Here is a 20238-nt window from a genome sequence, read left to right as displayed (position 1 = left end):
GGTAACACCCATTATTTCATGTTCTCTGTGTATATAAAATCTCCCCACTGTATTTTCCACTGTATGCATCCGATGAAGTGAGCTGTAGCTCACGAAAGCTTATGCTCAAATACATTTGTTAGTCTCTAAGGTGCCACAAGGACTCCTTTTCTTTTTACGGATACAGACTAACACAGCTGCTACTCTGAAAACTACATTTTGTGCTGAGTCCCAGATGTGCCAGAGGCAAAGTGGTATGGAACCATCTGAGAGGAACTGGTAGTGTTGTTAATGGTTAAAACAACAGAGTCTCAGGATTTCTGATTTCTAGACTGAACTCTGCTATGGACTCACTCTGAGACCATTAAAAAAAAACCCAGTCTTGCCTCAGGTATCAGGGGGTAGCCATGTTAGTCTGAATCCACAAAAACAACAAGGAATCCGGTGGCACCTTAAAGACTAACAGATTTATTTGGGCATAAGCTTTTGCGAAAACCACTTCTTCAGATGCATAGAGTGAAAATTACAGATGCAGGCATTATATACTGACACATGAAGAGAAGGGAGTTACGTCACAAGTGGAGAACCAGTGTTGACAGGGCCAATTCGATCAGGGTGGATGTAGTCCACTCCCAATAATTGATGAGGAGGTGTCAATTCCAGGAGAGGAATTCCTCTTTAAGGTGCCACCGGACTCCTTGTTAGTCTTGCCTCAGTTTCCCTATCTGTGACATAGGGGTTAATGCGCGCCTAGAGCAACTACAGTTGTGGACCTTAGTGAGCGAGTGTGTGGAAAATGCTTTGAGGTTCTTGCATGGGAAGTGTTCTGAACATACAAAGGAGCATTAGTATTTTAGAACTACATCAAAATGTAACAAAGGATCTTGGAGGGAAAACACACCTGGAACAAATGATCAGTGAGCCTAATCGTCTCTTGCTTCTAAGAATATGGGTTTTCTACCTAGACACATTTCGGCTCAACTTGCAGCACCCCTGAGCACTGGACGCAGCAATTAGAATATCTCAAATAAGCTTAAAACTAAGTTAAACAGCAGCTTAATATTTTGAAGTAAAAAAGACCTTAGTGTCCCCCACTTAATCAGAATGGATACTATCTTGCAAGATGTTCCAGGGAACAACAGGCAAATGAAAGCATCTGGTAATAACTGCTACTTCAGTTGGGGCACATTAAGAAGTTTGCTTAATGAAAATGCATTTGGCCACTGCCAAGAGATAAGTGGTATTTAACTAGGTGGTAAATAAGTGTGGCATCCTAAACTCCAAACTATACGAATTGCCAAATAAAAATTAAGGGATGACAAAATAAAGATTAAATGTAGTAAATGTCACTCTTATTCTATTTTTATTCAGGATGGCATTTTATATCCTTTTAAAGTACTCACAGATTTTTTTTTTTAAGTGAGCTAAACATGGAGAATTCACCAGCACAGGGTCTATTCCCTACTCGTTAGTTACCAACTTTGCCAATACCTGGCGAACTGAACACACTTTTCTCTGGGGTTTTTTGGGGACTTTTTCCCTTGTGCAGATCAGGCTCCAGCTGAGAGTCTGGCTCCTCATTTTCATTACTGTTTGGCAATTAAAAGCCTGCTTTCATCAACCTCAAGTGGGGTTCATGTTTTCCTTACCAGAATTTCTCCCTTCATTCCCTCAATGCTCCATGGTCTTATTTTTATTTTTGACAGCTGCACAATACTTCCCTCACCACAGGCTTGTCTTCACTGCAGAATTAACTCAAGTATTACCCCTCACCTGCGTCCCCTTCATGTGAATGTGCTGGTGCTTTTGCCTCAAGTTGGCTGGCTCGAGAGGGGGTAAAGGCCACAGCTTGAGTGAAGACAATTTGCCAGATCTGTGCAGCTTGAGTGTTATTTCATAGTGTGACCAGTCGCTCAAACTTGGCTAGCTCAATAAAGAGTGGATTGGATTGTAGGAAACTTGAGTTAACTCTGCAGCGCAAACCTAGCACATGGTTCCAACTCATGAACGTCCCTTTGTGCATTTAAACAGCCAGGGCTTCATTCATGTAGGTTGTACAGTTCCAGGCACCTGGCCAATAGCTCCACTGCCCCCCAAACAAACCGCAGTGCTTACAGGAATTAAAGAAGGGAGACAAAAGCGGTTACATACCTGCCACACCCCCACAACAGCATTGGCTAAGAGAATCAGTATGATGACAAGTGGCTCTACAAATGCAGTAGTGATCTCTTCACCTTCTTCAAACCAGGCCAAGATCTGCAGGGTGGCAAGACACAGTAACTCTAGGTTTCAGAGTAACAGCCGTGTTTAGTCTGTATTCGCAAAAAGAAAAGGAGTACTTGTGGCACCTTAGAGACTAACCAATTTATTTGAGCATAAGCTTTCGTGAGCTACAGCATCCGATGAAGTGAGCTGTAGCTCACAAAAGCTTATGCTCAAATAAATTGGTTAGTCTCTAAGGTGCCACAAGTACTCCTTTTCTTTTAGTGTAACTCTAGGACCCGCTAGCTGTTTTGGGCAGCATAACAACTCAAACCACTGAAGCCAGTGGCAGTCCTTCCTTTGCCTTCCCTGGGCTTTGGATCAGGCCCTTCATCATGGGTGTGAACGCTATTAGTGTTAGATGCCTTGGGTCAGAGCAATGTATATGAGCATGTGCTTAAACTGAAAACACAGGATTGCTTGCATTGCATTCAATGTAATGGGACCACTCAGGTGCTTAAAGTTAAGCTCCTGCCTAACTAGCTTGCTGAATTGGATTTTTTAAATTAGTGTTTTACAGCCCTGAAGCACCCAGAGCTATGAATCAGATGACCAGGTGAGAAAAGCACAAGTGCTGGTACAAAAAAAATCCCTCACGCCCACATTTTCACTCCCTTGAGCTGCTTGTCAAAGCATTTGTATGCAAAGATCACAGCACTGCCACAATAACACTATAAAGCATTCAAATGTCAGCTCAGTCAAAGGCATGTATGTATCAGACGTTCCCACTCCCATGTTGATTTTTCAGGAGGGAGTCCATCTGCAATTCCTCCTATTAGAAACCAGTCTCACCTAGAACTGCTGAAGGACAATTACAAGGCAAACTGGTTTTCTTGCCAGCAATCCTGAGGTGCAAAGTCAGGCTTAAAACGCAGCTGCCCAGGATTTGATTGCCCTTTGTGTGGCGTGATAACATGTCATTTTCACAAGACAATTACCAGCTGATGATGCCATTATTAAAAAATGACACCGACGAAGTGGATATTCACCCACGAAAGCTTATGCTCCAGTACGTCTGTCAGTCTATATGGTGCCACAGGACTCTTTGCCACTTTTAAAGCGGAGAGGGTGGGAGATGGTAGGAGATTTGTCAGATGGTTGCTTATTCAAGTGGACTGGAAACCAGTTTGTTAGCTCACCAGCTCATGAATGGCTCACATTATACTTCACTGACCTATGTCTGGGCTAGGAAGGAATCGATATTGTATGGGTTATTTTCAATGAATTCCAGCAGGTCTGTTTATTTTTCCCCAGATTATTATCTCTTTATCCACTTAAGGTTTTGCACTAGCAGAAAAGAAGACAAAGGCACTAAAAGCTCCTTATTCAAAATGTTGTGACTATGCAAGTCAGGATTCAGAAATAATAGCATCTCAAAGTTCCGTTTTACATGAGATTTCTCACATGATGAAGGTCGAACTGATGACGACAGTGTGCACCATGGGCTTGATCCAGAGCCCACTGAAGTTGATGGAAAGACTCCTTTTAATTTCAGCCAGGGTTGGGTAAGTCACCAAGTATTTACCAAGTATTACATAATAAATTTTTCTACATTTCCCGCTCTGTACTCTTGATTAGCAGCTATGGAACTTTTCCCCCCTTGGGTTTTGGAGAGAGAGAGAAAAAAATCAAGGAGCCTTGATATATACTGATTAAAATCTGTTCCTTCCACATCTGTGCATAACCTCCCCACCCCCGGCTCAGCCAGTAAATAACTCTGGTGCATGACTCTGGACTCTGTTATTATGTTCAAACCAGCAAACCAATTCATGAGGTAGCTGGGGACATAAGGCAACTGTACACTAAGGAAAGTGGAGCTGTATATGTAGCATGGTCCCCATACTCATAGGAGCTGAGAATCTAGTAAAGGGAGTCAGGTGAGTTCCATCAGAGACTGGGAGAGAAGGGTCCCTAATGGGCATGACACTTGAAATCAGACAGAGGCAGTTCAGGAGTCAGAACATGAGTTCCCAGCTCACTCTCCTTTCCTGCTTTGATGACTGAGATAGCACATCCAAATGAATATTCATTTGTATTGAACTAAACAAATGTCTGAGAATCAAGCACCTTTGAGAGCAGAGGGACACTGAATTAGTGATTATAGCTCAAGGAAGTAGCTGTAACATCCTAGTTATGTTTACAGAGTTCCCCTTCCAGTTACATCAGCGCCCCCCACCCACACACCTCATTGCCTTGATTTTGCAAAAGCCTGGAGTTTAGCTGACTGAAGCAAGGAAGATGAAGGCCAAAGCTGAAAGTCCCACTAAAATCCCCAGCACCATGTGCAGGTTTCACAGCAACTGTCATTCACAATCCCAATTGTCAGGATTGGTTTTCAAGTACTGCCCATGCAGATTACCAGCTGGATGTGGTCACTGGCACGTGCAATTGCTGCCATCACATAAGCCGTCACAGGTACAAATTAGGCATACAAATGGTCATGCACTTTTGTGAGTGCAGTCTCTCTCTAAGTCAGGTCCTGAGACTCTATGACTGCTTTAGCTTTTCAGACATGCCACCTGGAGCCTTTACAGGAAAGTCCCTTATTCAGCAGCAAAACCAGCAGCAACAGAGCACGATATAGTCGCCTAACCTGCATGTCATTCTCTTAACGCAGGCCCTTGTCGTTTTCTGCATTCAAAGAATGAACCACCATAAAGAAAAAATAAACACACACCAAAGTGACACCATACAGTACCAGGCACCACTAATATGACAAGAATCAGCGATGTAGTTTCGAAGGCTATGTCTACACTGGCAATTGACCGACAACACTTTTGTCTTTCAGAGTGTTAAAACTCCCCCCCCGCAAGACAAAAGTTTTGCCGCGGCAAGTGCCAGTGTGAACAGCGCGTTGTCGGCAGGAGCGCTCTTCTGCCGATAACGCAAACGCTGCTCGCTGGGGGTAGAAGTTTTTTGTCGGCAGGAAAGCTGACAAACAGTGGCTACACTGCGCGACTGTAAGCAGCACGCCTGTGGCAACACACCCATGTCGCTAAAAGCTGTGTAGTGCAGACATAGCCTAAGTGCCATTGATAGCAAGTGAATCAACAAGAGTGCCAGCATTCAGATTACTCAGTGTTGTATAGACTAACTGCTATGCTAATGTATGGACTTTGTGCTGATTCACTATATATTTGTTCAGAACAACAACAGATGTGAGAGAGGTCACTAGGAGGAGGGTTACACATTAGTAAAGCTTCAGGATGCGTAAACCGGAAGGGCGAGTTTGCATACATGCCTCAGTTACAGAGAACACTTTGCATCTGGCAAGAGGTTTGCTAATGAATCAACATTCCACCCCAGCAAATAAACACAGGCGTTTAAGCTTTCCACTGAGAAATTAAATGCGGGGGGGGGGGGGGGGAGACAAGGAGAGCGGAGAGAGAAGAGACTCCTATTAAAGATCTACCAGTCTTGCCAAGAAGAAAGTGATAGGTAGAGCTAATAACCAGCCAACTCTAAATCCTTCTCCCAAAACTCAAACCCAAACCAGAATCCACCCAGCGCTCCTATTTTCCATTGCTGTGCCAAAATTTCCCACACAAGCTGTTCCGGTGGTGTTTGCAAGCTGTCCAGGAAGTACTAGAAATCTCATCGAAAAACCTGTTGTCATAAGACTGCCATCTCATTTTGAATAAACATTCTGCACATTTACAGTGCCCTGCAGCACTTTACAGTACTCTCACAGGAGGAGGGAAATTGCCTCAAAGAAGTGAAGCGACTTCCCAAGATCTGTCAGAAAGTCAGAGCAGAACCAGGAACAGAACTGGGGATTTCTGACTTCTTGTGCCCTGATCTAACTGCTAAACCATGTTGTCTCCTGCATGCCCAAACAAGCTCGGGTGAGGTCAGATAAGCATGCCAAGCTTTCGTTGGATCACCTGTAGTGACAGCTGAAACCTCAACTTGAAAGACACATGGCCCTACCATAGCTATGTCATTAAAGAAAATGTGTCATGATCCACAGACATCAAGCTACATTGTGGGTGCCCAGAATTAGTCTAAAATTTATTTTCTCTAGCAGCAAGATGTTTTCCTCATTTCTAAAGTGGAAATGATCTACATACCCATCTTTCTAAAGTGATTTGGGATCTATGGATGAAGAAGTACTCCATAATAGCTAACAACAACAAAAGCCATTCATACGTCAACTAGAATCTATACTTCCACACTGAAATCCTCAAAAATACATAACATATTAAGGTACAGAGAAATTAAATACTACATTTTGTTATTGGTGTTAAGTAAATTACACCCTACATTTTGGGGAGGCACATAATTTAGTGGATAAGACAGAAGAGAGAGAGACGACCTAGGTTTTAGTCCCAGCTCTGCCAGTGACCTACTATGTGACAGGTCACTTCCCTCCTCTGTGCCACAGTTTCTCCTCCCACCCTTTGATGTCTTGTCTATACAAGATCTTCAGAACAAGGATGGTCTTACTATGCATTTGTGCTATTATGGGACCCCAATTGCAGTCAGGGCTTCTTGGCTGATATCACAACATTTTCTGCAGTAGAAGTTTAAAGGGAAGATAAATTTATGCTATCTAAATAGCATTAGACTCAGCCATGCCATTAAATCCCTTTCCTAAAATGACAAAATTCACAACAGTGAGAAGGTGGAGTTTGCTTCAATATCTCAAACTCTCATTCACTCATGATTTTGGCATCAATAGGCTTTTTAAACAGAACAGGCTCAACTAAGCTAACAGCAGGTGTAAGAGCAACTCCTACACACGATGGCATAATGCTGAAATTCCAACTCAAGAATCTATCTGGAAAAAAATAATGTAAAATGCTGGATTTTTAAATTAAAAATTTAATGCCTCTGACTAGCATTAAAGTGGCTTTGAGACATCTAGACATTAACCTGTCAAGAGAAAGGCTTTATTTCAAAGCAAGAGGGTCCAAACATACAGATTTTGTAAACAATTTCAGGACTCCTCCTTCCTTGATACATACAGATGCATGGATTTGGTCCCTGCTGTTTAGATCGGAATATTGATTAATATGTGGAATTTTAATATTAGCTTCACTTATATAAGAAGTTCCTTGTCTCACCTCCAATGACCTACACAACCTGTGAACAGGAAGAGTTCCCACATCACACCACCGGGTATTGTTTAAAAATAAACCTCACCCTCTTTCTTGCACTCTGCCTGTGTCCTTAACTACAGCCCCGCCGCAAGATTGTACTTGCCAACATAAAAAAAGGGCATTTTCTCAGCCAGGCTTCACATCCCTCCCTCTAGATCTTTCTTCTTCAGAAAGCCACTCAAGCCTTTTATGTACCAGAGCTGGAGCTCCACAGACCCTTCTGATCCAGCTAGTTGTGAGAAACAGCAGAATAGCTCTGCATCTCCCCACAGGAACCCAAAGTCCAGCACCCAGTCACTCTGTTCTTCTCTTTCCACTATGCCCAAGGTGCATCCCTAACAGTCTTCTTTTTATCTCTCCCCTCCATACAGAGCTCCATAATACCTGGAATCCCCGTCTGTTCCCCCTGTCCTAAATCCTTCCACCCTCTCTTCCAATAGACAGCTCTTCAAGGAGAAGCAGCCCACTTCCACCCCTTCATTCAACATAAGAAGAGGTTCACACACAACATCATGGAGATGGCTGTTCACAACAAAAAAAAATTATGTTCTTTTAGGTATACAGGTAAAGCTTCAAAGATTTCCCATACTACTTCTTTCCTTCCCTTCCAAAAATGCAGTCCACTCCTCCTTATAGATTCCTGACACTCGGGAATAGAAGAACGGAACAAGTCATTGAATCTTCTGCTATGTGGACGATCAGATCAACCCTCCATTCTTTTTATCCTATGCACACTTTTCCTGGCACTAAGGATGTCTTCGCTACAGAGTTAACTCAGGTGATTGGCACGTGGATCAGGGCACCCAGGCTAGCTTAGCCCAGGTGTGAGCAGCAACACTATAAAGCCACATTTAAGTTCGTGAGGCCACAGTGGCTCTGTACTTCCCCCATGTGTCATGAGGCCTTCTGGGGGTACATCCCTTGGTTCTTAGCACTTCAATAAGCTGAGCCGCAAAATGATTCTTTCCTAACAAATTGTGGGAGAACTTGTCTGTCCTTCTGGGCATACAGGGGGAATTGTGAGAAGGCACTGAAGGACCATCACCACTCGACTGGTTTAGCCGGTCTCCTCACTGCAAAGTGGGCTGGTTACCAGCCAAAGTGAAAAGCAGCATTCAGGCTTTAGTCTATAGCCCAGGATAGCCAGCTACCCCAGGTTGAAAGCACCACCAAACTTAGGTCAGAAGTTTCTGTGTGTGGACAGAAGCTTGGTTAAGGACAACCACCAAGTAAGAGCCCAGGTTAACTCTGCAGTGAAGACAGATTCTCCGAGGTTAATTTTATCTAGCGTGGGTACAACGGTTTTCACGCAACTCACAAGGGAAGCTGAATTTAGTTTCTTACACAAGTCTTGCAGCAGAACATCACCTACTAAGCAACATCTGAGCTCAATGGGAGATGCCAAATACAATCTTATGATCTTTTCATGCAGAAACTTGGAACTTTTCGCAAGAAATAAGGGGAAAATCTGTGTATGCAACAGAATTATAGGTGCTGTCTTAACCTTGGAGTCTGCACACAGGGCTAATGGCCTGCAAAAGGAAGTTTTAACAGACAAGAGACCATTAAAAGAGAAAAATGAAGAATAAAATGTGGAGACTCAGTGGTTCAAAATTGAGATTGCCCAAATGACTTCAGGGGCAGGCTGCTCAGGCCCCAAATCGGCAAAGCACTTGAGCACACCCTTACAGTGACAATATGCTTAAATGCGTTGCTAAATTGGGACTTTAGAGAATGCAGAACCTCTGCAGCTGTCACAAAAAACTACCACATCTATTCATGTCATTTGTCTCTCTTTGCATATTAACCTTCCTTTGGTTGCAGCTTTGCCTACTACTTTAAACACACATCCTGTCCTCCTTTACTCTTGTTCAACACCTATTCAAAACCATGCTTGTATATTAATTCTACATTCACATGGTTAAATAAATGTACTGATTTGCCTGCCATGCTCACTCATCAGAGCAGCTCATATTCTTGGATCTGTCACTATAAAGAGCTTGAACTTCTCAGGGGGGAAAACAAGCTTAACTTAGTGCTGAGCAACTCAAAATACTTTCTGCTGTGGCTCCTCCATCACATGGGTTTAGCACTCCTGTTAAAATTCCTATGGATTATAGATCTTTTGTGCTTTATTCACGCTTCATAATTATATTTCCTGAATTGCATGCAGTTGAGATTGTAGACTCTTTGGGCAAGCACTGTATTTTATTTCACGTGTACAGCATCTAGCACAATGCGATCTCAAATTCAACTGGGGCTGACTTGATCACAGTGTACAAATACCCACATGGGGAACAGAAATTTGATAACAGAGAGCTCTTCAATCTAGCAGACAAAGGTATAACGAGATCCAAAGGGTGCAAGTGGAAGCTAGATACATTCAAACGAAAAATAAGGTACAATTTATTAATAGTGAGGGTAAACAACCTCTGGAGCGACTCACCAAAGGTTGTGGTGGATTCTCCATCACTGGACATTTTAAAATCAAGAAAGTGTGTTTTTCTAAAAGATATTCTTGAGTCCAACCACAGCTATCAGGACTTGAAGCAGGAATTAATTCAGGGAAGTTTATGCAGGCCAGACTAGATGATCACAGTAGTCTGTTCTGGCCTTAAAATGAATGACTATCAAGGTGAAGTGCTTTATCCAAGATTACACAGCAGGTCAGTGGTCGAGCTGGGTATATAGCCTTTGTCTCCCGACTTAGTGCAGTGCCTTGTCCTCTGCACTGTCTCCCACTACACCACAGTACTTTGCTATTCTGCAGGAACTAGCCAGAGAGCCACAAGTACAGTAGAAAGTGATACCTCGTTAAATGAATGGGCTCGCAGTCTTCTAACTGGGCAGCTATTGAACTAGTTTGGAAGGAACTTAATTACAGCACATGTGAAACATACACAGCTAAACAGCTGTGGTTTTTTAGAAGTCTGACATGAATTTTCAGAATGAATTATCTGGATCAAAGGTTTAAATTTGCCAAATTATCATTAAACTCAATGGGAGAACCTGATAATAGCCAAGTTTCAAGGTACATAGCTGCTGTAGGGTTTCTAATTTGGTGGATGTTATTGGGATTGGCTTTGAGCATACAACATGTGGCTCAGTTTAGTGGCACTTATACCCCTGACGTCCTTCTGCCCATCTCTAACAGAATTCAGTGTGAAATTTAAAGAACCCAGGAAATTTTGGGATAACGTAAGTGGCTTGATCAATATTCCCTAATATCAAAGCTGTGTGCAAGCTATTGTCAGTTATCTGCACAGTCGCTGCACTGCTGGTATAACTGCTTTGTAAAGCACCTAGAGTCACTTAGCATCCCATATACCTGGTCTGATTAAAGTGCAATACTCGGTCTGTCTTGTACCTTCTTTTGGGCTAAATTTATCTGCAGATTTATATTGGGGTAGGAATCCTCTGCCCCCTAGCCATCTGAGTCACATGTCTGCTGCTGCAGTTCTGAGGTTGCAGCAGATCTTGCTGCTGGTGGTCCTTTGGTTCCAAAGAGAGTGCCTGACAACGAATCCAGAAGTGCTACCCCATACCTCCTTTCTGTATACTTTTCACTCACTTTCACAGACTTCCTCCAAATCCTGTTTCCCTGATGCAGCATCAGTTCCACTATAGTCAGGACCTTTGCAAGTGCATAGAGGGAGCATCAACCACTGTTTGCTTTTAGAGCACAGACAACGCTGACTGGTATTTGTTTATTTGGGAGCATTACACACAGAGAGGAGAGGAGGATACTTACAAATGACACAACGGCAGCCAAGAGAAGAATGCGCACAAGGAGATCTTCAAACTGCTCCAGCACCAGCTCCCAGAGCGACTTTCCTAGCAAAACAAAATATGGAAGCACCATAAGCGCTACACAGGTGCTGAAAATGAACTTGGGAGAGCTCAAGATACTAAGCCTGCTTGGGTGCAAGGGTTCTGTGCTATGCTTTGAGGTTGGACCCACTTGCGTTAGAATTACTGGCATGACTAACTGTGGGCTTGACTGAAGAAAGAACCCCCTATTCAGGACCACACTTAAATATATGCCTACGCTCCACTGAAGTCGATGGGACTCAACCACATGCTAATGTAAAACATATGCTAAGTGCTGTCCTGAATCAGGACTCGTATCATTGCCAGCTCAACTCCAAGGTGAGCGTGTGGCAGCCATACCGATGCCTGACCGGATCATGCTAAGCTCCACCAGCATGAATTACAAGCCCTTGCCAGGGGCTGAGCGGAAGACAAATGGGGATGGAAGGAGGCAGCCAAGAAACAAGGCAGTGTTTCCTGGTGGCGATCACAGATGGTTAGTAGACAATGGCCCTGTGCACAGAGGTATCACTAAAAACTGATGCACCTGAAGTTTCCTGGGTTTAAAAGAAAAAAAAAGATTCACACACTTTGAAAAGCCCAAGGTTTTTCTTTGGGTGGAACTGAGGTCCCTGCCTGCCATTGCAGAGCTATGCATTGCTCTAATTTCTGGAGTAATATAACTCACCTTTCAAGGGATAGCATGAAGGATTTTCACAGCCAAAATTTGACCTATCTAAACATCATCAGACATGAATCCTCCTCCAAACTAAGTTTGTTTGCATGTTTTGTTTTGTTTTAACTAAAGGGACTAACATTGAGCCCCCTTCCATTCATTTATGTAGTTTCGGAAAACTGCACGTGCTCAACTTACAGGATGTATAAATGCTTGTTAGTGTTGAAGACATCCATTCTTCTTACACTTAAAAGGTTTCACCACCCTGCTTCATAATCCCCAACAAAGCAGTGTACAATAGATGCCTTTTTATCTGAGAGCCAACAGTCTAGCGATCAGAGCAGGGAGCTACGGTCTAATTCCCATTGAAACCAATGAAAGTTAGGCACCTAAATACCTTTGAGGATCTGGACCTAAGTCAGCACTTCTGCATTCTATTTTTGAATGTCTTTGACTCACTATATGACACATGGGGAGTCCCTTAAATCTCTTGGGGGCTCAATTTACTCACCTGCACAATGAGTATAAGCTTATAATCTTTATGCAATGCTTTGGGAACCACAGGTTACACGTGCTACGTAAATGTAAAGTATTATTATTATAGTAGATATGCACTGGTCTAGCTTAGGATGCCTTGTAGGTCAGGTTGCTCTGTACGCATAGGAGCTACTTTTTAACAGTTCCATAGAATGATCTTTTACCAAAATTTGCTGTATCAGAATCAAGAAGTAAAAAAAAATTCCTTTATGAGACAATTTTCAAGCTCAAAATTCTAGACACCATCACCCAAGAGTGTGAAGTCATCTTTCTTTCCCCTCCTACATCTCACACAGGTATGTTTTGCCTCTATGTAACTGGGGTTGTTCTTAGGCCTCCAACTCTCTCCATGGGCTTAAAGAAGAGCCCAATGCAAAATATTCCCATGGGCATTGAATCAGGTCCCTTGTGAGCTGCCCAGCAGTCTCCATTGGACTAGCTGACAAAGCTCCCCACCCAGAATATCTAAAGACATGCTCCAAGAGCGAAGGGAAGGTCGAAAAAGAAAAAGCAGAGCCAATATAATTCCACCTACCTTCTTCAGCAGGGAGTTCTGCAGATTTCCACCAACATGCCAAAGAACATACATGGTAGGAGAGAAAAGAAAAAGAAGAGATATTATTGATCTGGAAACAGACACAAGAATTCAGCATTGGAAACAAACTGGTTGAGTGGTTAGACTAGAAAGCTTTGTGAAAACCACATATTTTCATTTATACACACCTGAGGCCCCAAGAACTTTGGAAGGGGTGCAAAAAAGGCATCTATGTACCAAACACAACAAGAGACAGCCTAACAAATCTTAAGGAAGAGAGGTGAGATGTATGATGCCCCCAGGACGCTGGTTGAATGGAGAACATCATGCATTTTAGAGATCAAACTGGAATTCATTTTCTTTTCTACCCCAAGATAATTCTTGCCAGTAGTGTCTGCGTTTCTCCTTTGCTCTTCCTAACATTTGTTTTAAAGAACAAAAAGCCAGTCTCCATTTCCCCCTGACAGTGCAACCAGGCAAAGGCACAGGGGTCAGAGCAGAGGGTTGGAATTACTCAGAGGTTACTGGATTTCAAAAAAATATACATCTTCTTTCAAACTTGACAACCCTGACAAGAGACTAAACTGCCTAGCCCTCACTTTGCTCATACAGTTCAACCTCAATTATCCAAAACTCTGTTATCCAAGATAGAGTCACAGTCCCTGACAGACTATTAATTACACTAAATAGATCCTCATTAGCCTGAAACCTTGACGGCCTGCAAGACATTTGGAAATCCAGCTTGTATTGAAAACAGTCCCACATCAGAAGAGTTGTCAGTTACAGTACCTCTCACAAGCATTATTATTTTAACAGAATCTATGGGTTAACAAATTAAGATTTTGAGATTTAAGAGATTAATGAAGTGCGTAGCTTGGCTGCCTTTGTCCAGGGTGGGGGCGGAACGACGACAACTGATCAGAAGGGAATTAATTTTATTTATTTATTTCTGTCACTTATACTTTCCTTCCCAGACTAGCTCTGTTTTTCCCTCCTTTGAGTACAAGAGAGAAGATAAAGGTGACATTTTTAAAAGAACTCAAGGTTGGCCTAACACTGCTCCAGTGTTTTACCACTGGACTTCAATGAGAGCAGAATCAGGCCAACACTTTTCAAACTCCCATCAGTCAGAAAGGAGTCCCATTGCCAGCTTCTGGTCTTATATAACTCTGTCTGTCTGGGCTTTAGCATATCATTGGTGTATCTCACACATGCACGTGGACTTTATCCTCAACACACCTGTGAGACAGAGAAGTACCATCATCACTTTACAGGAGGAGAACTGAGGCACTTTGAGATTGTGCGCTCCAAATAAATACGATTCCTCTGGGTCTGAAATGCTGAGACTATTTGAAAAACAGTTCAAGTGTCCCTGCTACCTCTTTTAGAGAGGCACCTCTCTCTCCCCCAATCTCACTAGTATTTTGATAGGTCTGGAATGTACAAATGCCAGTTGGTGCTAACAACCTCCCCCTTTATTACTGACCATTTCTGTTGCGATAGCGCCTGCAGGTCTCAAATCAGGGCCTCGTCATGCTAGCCATTGTACAAAAATGTAGTGCAAAAACAGTTCCAGAGAGCTCACAGCCTAGCATTTTGACAATATGCAATCGGCGGATGAGCAGACGAACAGGGCATGGAAGGGCAAGGTAACCATAAACACCAGTGAGTTTGCATAAGTCACTAATTATACTGGCTTCAGTATTCGCGATAGGCTGCTCTCCAGTACCTTCAACCATATATTTTGACTATTTTATTTGGTCATCAGCCCTTTTCCCCCACCTCTCTTTTTACACTTAAACGCCACCCCTTGCAATACCTACAACTGGCTGGGTCACTGATGTTACTATCAGTCACTTCTGGGCACCTGCAGAAGAGAATTCCCACAGGCAGCCCCTACAAATACTCATATTCAACAGATGCCCTGAGCTCCCTTAGCAATCCAGGGTGCTCCCCGGCTTTAACCAGACACCTGCTGTTCCACCATTCCGAGGTATATCTGTCAGTTCTAAGGAACACAGTCCCTGACTGATCTCTCAACCAGAGCAAAGCTTTGCATCTTAATCTTGGCAAGCAAAACTGATAACTGCCCCAAGGTGAAAATAAAAGCCTGAAAGGAAAAAAGCTCCTAATCTGAAATCGCCTGATAAAGATTTACAGGATAGACTACAAGCTTCAGAGACTTCTCACATATTTCTAAGGATGAAAATATTTAACTGCGGTAATGCAACAGGAAAGGAAGTTCCCTCATAGATATAATTAATAGTCTAATGTTTCCACACTCAGCTGGAATAATGGGGTAGGTATAGGGCAATGCAATATTATGTGTTGCAATTATATACTCCCACCCATTATTTTGTTTATAGTCTATATATTTATATGCATGCACACACATTAGAGAATGAATCTTGGCATACACACACACACACACACACACACACACACACGCCATGGTTTTCACAAGTGGCCTGTGATTTTGTGTGCCTTACTTGAACCATATGAAAAGGGCCAGTTTTCAGAAATTTCTGAGCACCCATGCTCTGGAAGTCAGGCACCTCCAAAACACCTCTAGTCCGGCACCCAAAAACCCTAGTTATATATGACAGATTTCTAAAAGTAAGATTTTCAATTCATACACGCACAGGCGCACACAGGCTTATAAGTGCTGAGGTGACCTCCAAGTGATAAATTGCAGAGCTGAGTTATAAATGTATTTATCACTCACTTTTGCCCACTTCACGTGCCAGTTCCCTCAGGGATTTACTCAAACAGAAAACCAGCTTTCCAATGGCACACAGAGCACTGACTTCTAGCTCTGGGAAGTCCAAAGACAATGAATTGTAAAGCCTTAACATTTTTATTTTTTTCTGGCCATCCAGGGGTTACAATAACTTTCCCTGTTGCATTTCACACCTGGGGCTGGGAGGAGCGAACACTACCTAAGGTTGACTCATGTTTAGAATTTTCTCTATATGCAGCAGACAGCCCTGTAATGAGATAGGGGATCAGGAAGAACAGTGGCTTCTGCTAGACTGTACTGGACTCCCCCGCAGTGCACTGCGAAGGTTTCTACGGGATTTTGCGTAGTTTGACAGAGCTATGTAGAAGCCTGGCGGAGCCCACACAGCATGCACTTGCCACAGTTTGCCACACTACAGCCAGCAGGACAAAGTACTTCTAGCTAATAATGATGAAGGCAGGGGAATACGGTCCAGATGGCAGACGGGCTCCCAAGGGAGGACAGAGGAAAACTGTCTGAGCTGGGGGAAAAGCAAGAGGCACATCCCAATTCTTCAACTTTCCCTAGATCCTGCAGCTTGCTGTCAAAAGGCCGTAAGACTGGGTGCTCTAATTTAATTGCATGCACACATTTCAGCCTGGGTTGGGAGCTGGGAAACCATTCTACACCAGGGTCCACATTAATAATGTTTCAGGCAGCTCCTGAAAGCAGAAAGGGATTCACCAAGGTGCAGAGTTCCACATTCGGGGGGGTCACCACAGTATAAATTTGGTCCACTAAAGCATAGTTAGTTTCATCCCAGACAAGTACCAGTACTTCCACTGAGGAGGAGGAAGAGGCATTGAATTTTTCATGCAAATGGCTGGATCACTCACTCTCAGCGGTAGCCAAGGCATTTATTCTCTCACGCCGTCTCTTTTTTTAAAAAAAATATATCATTAGCATTCAGTGAATGAATTCTCATTTCATAGCAAAGCACTGGTGACTCACAACTGCAGACACATTTCAGAGGGAAGAATCTTTTTGAACGGAATGAACAAAAACATCTCACGCAAGCTTCGATTTCGCCTTCTGTGGAGGAAGCAAGTAGAACTGAGCAAGATAGGTAATATGACAAAGCCAGACACCCTCACGCACTGTCTAGCTAGGTATTTATACTACACTCGCTGTGGTATACAAGTATTCAGTGCACTTGAGTTCTGAGTTCTCCCCATAAAACTTAAGGACAGAGGGGGCGTGGGGACAAACATTGCAAGATGAGAAATGAGAGGACAGAGGTAATATCCAGATTACAGAGGAGTCAAACACAAAACACAAATCCAAACACCCTTGAACTTAAGAAAGTTCAGTTATAAACCTAAGGGTCACACCCTTTTTTTTAACATAGGATGAACAAAAACGACCAGCGCTGAAAACGTTCACTAAAAAAACTCAAACTGCAGTAACATATTTTTGTACAAAGGAAGATTGGAATGTGCATACTGGAGTCGCTAGCTGATGGCTGTTTGAGAGCAGGGATGGGACTTTTCAGGGCTTATCAAACTCTTCCAGCAGAGAGTCTTTCAGAGCAAACAATTTTCTGCATTTTCAAAAGTTGGTTTCTTAGTAGATTCATATCATAGGTTAAGCTGGGGGAGTGATGGCGGGGATTTGGCTCACCAACTTCCTCAGTTTGCATCAGCGTCACAAACTAGAATTCAGCCTGTGGAATCCAGATTTGATAAGCCAGCAAAGAATCAATGTTATTTATCTATAGTATGGTAGTGCTTGGACACTGCCATCAAGGTTGGGACCCCATTGTGCTAGGGGACCTGTACATACACATAGTGAAACATAGTCCCGGCCTTGAAGACCTTATAATCTAACTAGATAAGACAGACAAATAGTGAGAGGCAAAACAGACACACAGATAGAAGAGCCTTGCTCATGGCCACAGCAGCTAAGTGGCAATTGGGAATAGGAGCCAGATATCTGGATTCCCATTCCAATGCCCGATCAACTCCCTCAGCAATAGGCTGTTCCTTCCACTTTTAGTACTACACTGTTTGCACACCAAAATAAAAATCAAAGTTCCATGTAATTAAATACCAATTATTTTGATTGAAATTTTCAAAGACGTCTAAGAGATTGAGTCACATCTACATTCAATGGGCCTTGAGAGAGAGACAACCTTAGTCTTCAGCCTGATATTTTTGTTAATAGTGAAGCACTGAAATAGGTAACTGACAGCAAACACAAGCTTTCCTTCCAAGCCCTGGTGCTCACTGATACCAATTAAGGGACCAAATTTGTCTCTGGTGTAAGTTCAATGGAGTTTCACCAGGCCTGATTTCAGCCAAATGTGCTTGAATTACTCTAACTGCAAATTAAGGCTGGGTTTAGATAAAGTAAAAGGTGACTCAAACCTAGATTATGAACTCTATATCTTCATACAGCAGCAACAGCACAGAGCTGGTGAATGAGAACCAGGAAGTGAAACCAACTAATCTATTTTCCATTGTCTATTTTCATTCAAAGAAATGCAAAGAGTAAACGACCAAAAAAAAAATTAAACTTATTCAACTTTTCAATTAATAGCATCAGGTCTTACTAGTAACGGAGGCAGAGACTTTGTTATTGTGATGACTTTCCTAACCTAACTTCACCCCCTTCAAACCGTTACGCTTAGGCTTGGAGGGATCTGATTTTTATCAGTAAATGTCGGCAAACATTCATTTCACCATACACATGCAAAGCAACAAAAAACAATGTTCATCTAGAACCATCAAAATTAACAGATACACAAAACAAGAAAAATGCTGCTCGAGAAATCAGAGTTTGATTTAGGGATCTTTACTTTGTATATTTTGACATGTGATGTTGATAATGTGTGTTTTAACAGTTATGAATCTCTAACTTTTTGACTCTCAACACCTTACTGTCATTAAATAATTATTGCCTGACACACCCACCCCCGAGCCCAGCCTTCAGCTGCCACTCAGGTCAAAGAGTGGAGGGCACCTGGCTCCCATTGAAATCAACAGCAAGAATAAGAAAAGTTGCTGAGGCTCATCCACCCCTCTGACCACTACCCCATGGCTGCATGGCCATATGGGCGGGCACTCAATGGACAGAACAAGTGATCAGCACAGTTCTTCTTTAGCCCAGTGAAGCACGCACAGGAAAATGGAGGGATTGAAGGAAGCCTGTTCCAAAGGATTACACTAGAATTTCACAGCTACGAATTTAAGGCAATGCAGGTGCTGCTGAGTCACAGAAGCCACCAGAGCTTCTGTACATAGTGCCCAAAAGAAACCTAAATTTGGGGAAAGAGGGAGAGAAACTCGAGAGAATCAGCCCTCACGTTTTTCAATTATTACCTTCAAAATGGGTCCTAGCAAACAAAAGGAGCCCAATTTTCGAGCTGCCCAGGTAGCGTTAACCATCTGAGTGAAACCTGGAATTTCTGTCCTGTGGAAAATTCAGATATTTTTACCCCCTCCCCCCCATCCTGAACCATGATGAAAGGCCAAAATATTGAAGTTTTCTGTGGAACAAGAAGATCTCAAAAATTTCAATATGGAAATATCAAAATGTTTTGTTTTGGACATTTTTATCAAAACAAAAAGTTTCAGTATTTGCAAAACAAAACGTTTAATTCGGAGGCAGGTCAATATTAAACTGCATTTCTATATAGTGCCACACTGCCTCATGGGAGCTCTAGTTCTGAATGCTTTGTACCCCATGGTCCTCTAGGCATCAGGCTTCAATGCACATTCCATGATGCACTGTAGTTATTGACTCCCATGACCCGCCATACATAGCTATCAGAGAGGCGATTGCCTGGTGCATCATGGGAGATACAGCCCAGCCACAGAGCCTGTCCCACAGGGAACAATAGGACATGAAACATCCAGAACGGCAACTCCCATGAGGCAATGTCACACTTCGGGAAATGCTGCTCCCTACTGAACGGACTCTAAGCAAAACCTATTGGGTCAGTTCAACAAACCAAAATATTTAGATGAAATATTTCATTTTGGATCAGTTTGACCTGCATGTTGATTTTCCATTGGAAAATTTAAAAAAAAAATTAGGGATTTTGCAGAAACTACATTTTCTGTTGAAAAATCATTTTGTTGGAAAATTTTGTTCTGTTTGTATAGCACCTAGCGCAAAGGGATTCTGATCTGTGACTGGGTCTCCTAGGCCCATAATCATACTGAGGGAAGAAATTATAAGGTATAAATCAGACTGCTTCTCAGAATCTAAAAACGTAAATCACCATTCGTCACCCAGACTGTGCCCTTTCAATTTTCCAAATTGCCCTACAGAGTAAGAATAGACTTCTCTTTGCCTTTGCTTGGTCATAGTGCTGACCATGCACGTTTTTCCTTTATAAGTGTTTCTCAGGGCAGGACAAACTGTTCTGCCACCTTCTCTTCTCTCACGCACACAGAAGGGACACATTTTGCCATCTGGTTTAAAAAGATAATAAAAAGCTTTGGTTAGCAGCGCCAACAAATTACAGACCAATTTCAAACACGAGAACGAAGAGGTGGGTAATTCTTTACAACGCCGGGCACAATTTCTTTCCTAACGGGAATGGCTGTAATTA

The 20238-nt window shown here is 42.7% G+C and overlaps 1 protein-coding gene across 2 annotated transcripts in view; it reads right to left on the bottom strand.

The window, feature by feature from the left end:
• Positions 1 to 20238, bottom strand: part of ATP2A3 (ATPase sarcoplasmic/endoplasmic reticulum Ca2+ transporting 3) — a 136734-nt gene that overhangs the window by 71415 nt on the left and 45081 nt on the right. For both annotated transcript variants that reach the window (XM_074974788.1, XM_074974790.1), the window contains exons 2-4: positions 12902 to 12919; positions 11095 to 11177; positions 2131 to 2235 (exon numbers count right to left, since the gene is read on the bottom strand). In XM_074974788.1, the coding sequence (XP_074830889.1) occupies positions 2131 to 2235; positions 11095 to 11177; positions 12902 to 12919 (206 nt within the window). The remainder of the gene's footprint in view (positions 1 to 2130; positions 2236 to 11094; positions 11178 to 12901; positions 12920 to 20238) is intronic.

Source organism: Natator depressus, chromosome 17 (assembly GCF_965152275.1).
Source record: "Natator depressus isolate rNatDep1 chromosome 17, rNatDep2.hap1, whole genome shotgun sequence".
NCBI lineage: Eukaryota > Metazoa > Chordata > Testudines > Cheloniidae > Natator > Natator depressus.
Note: the sequence above shows the minus strand (reverse complement) of the source record. Positions and strands in the feature narration are given on the sequence as shown.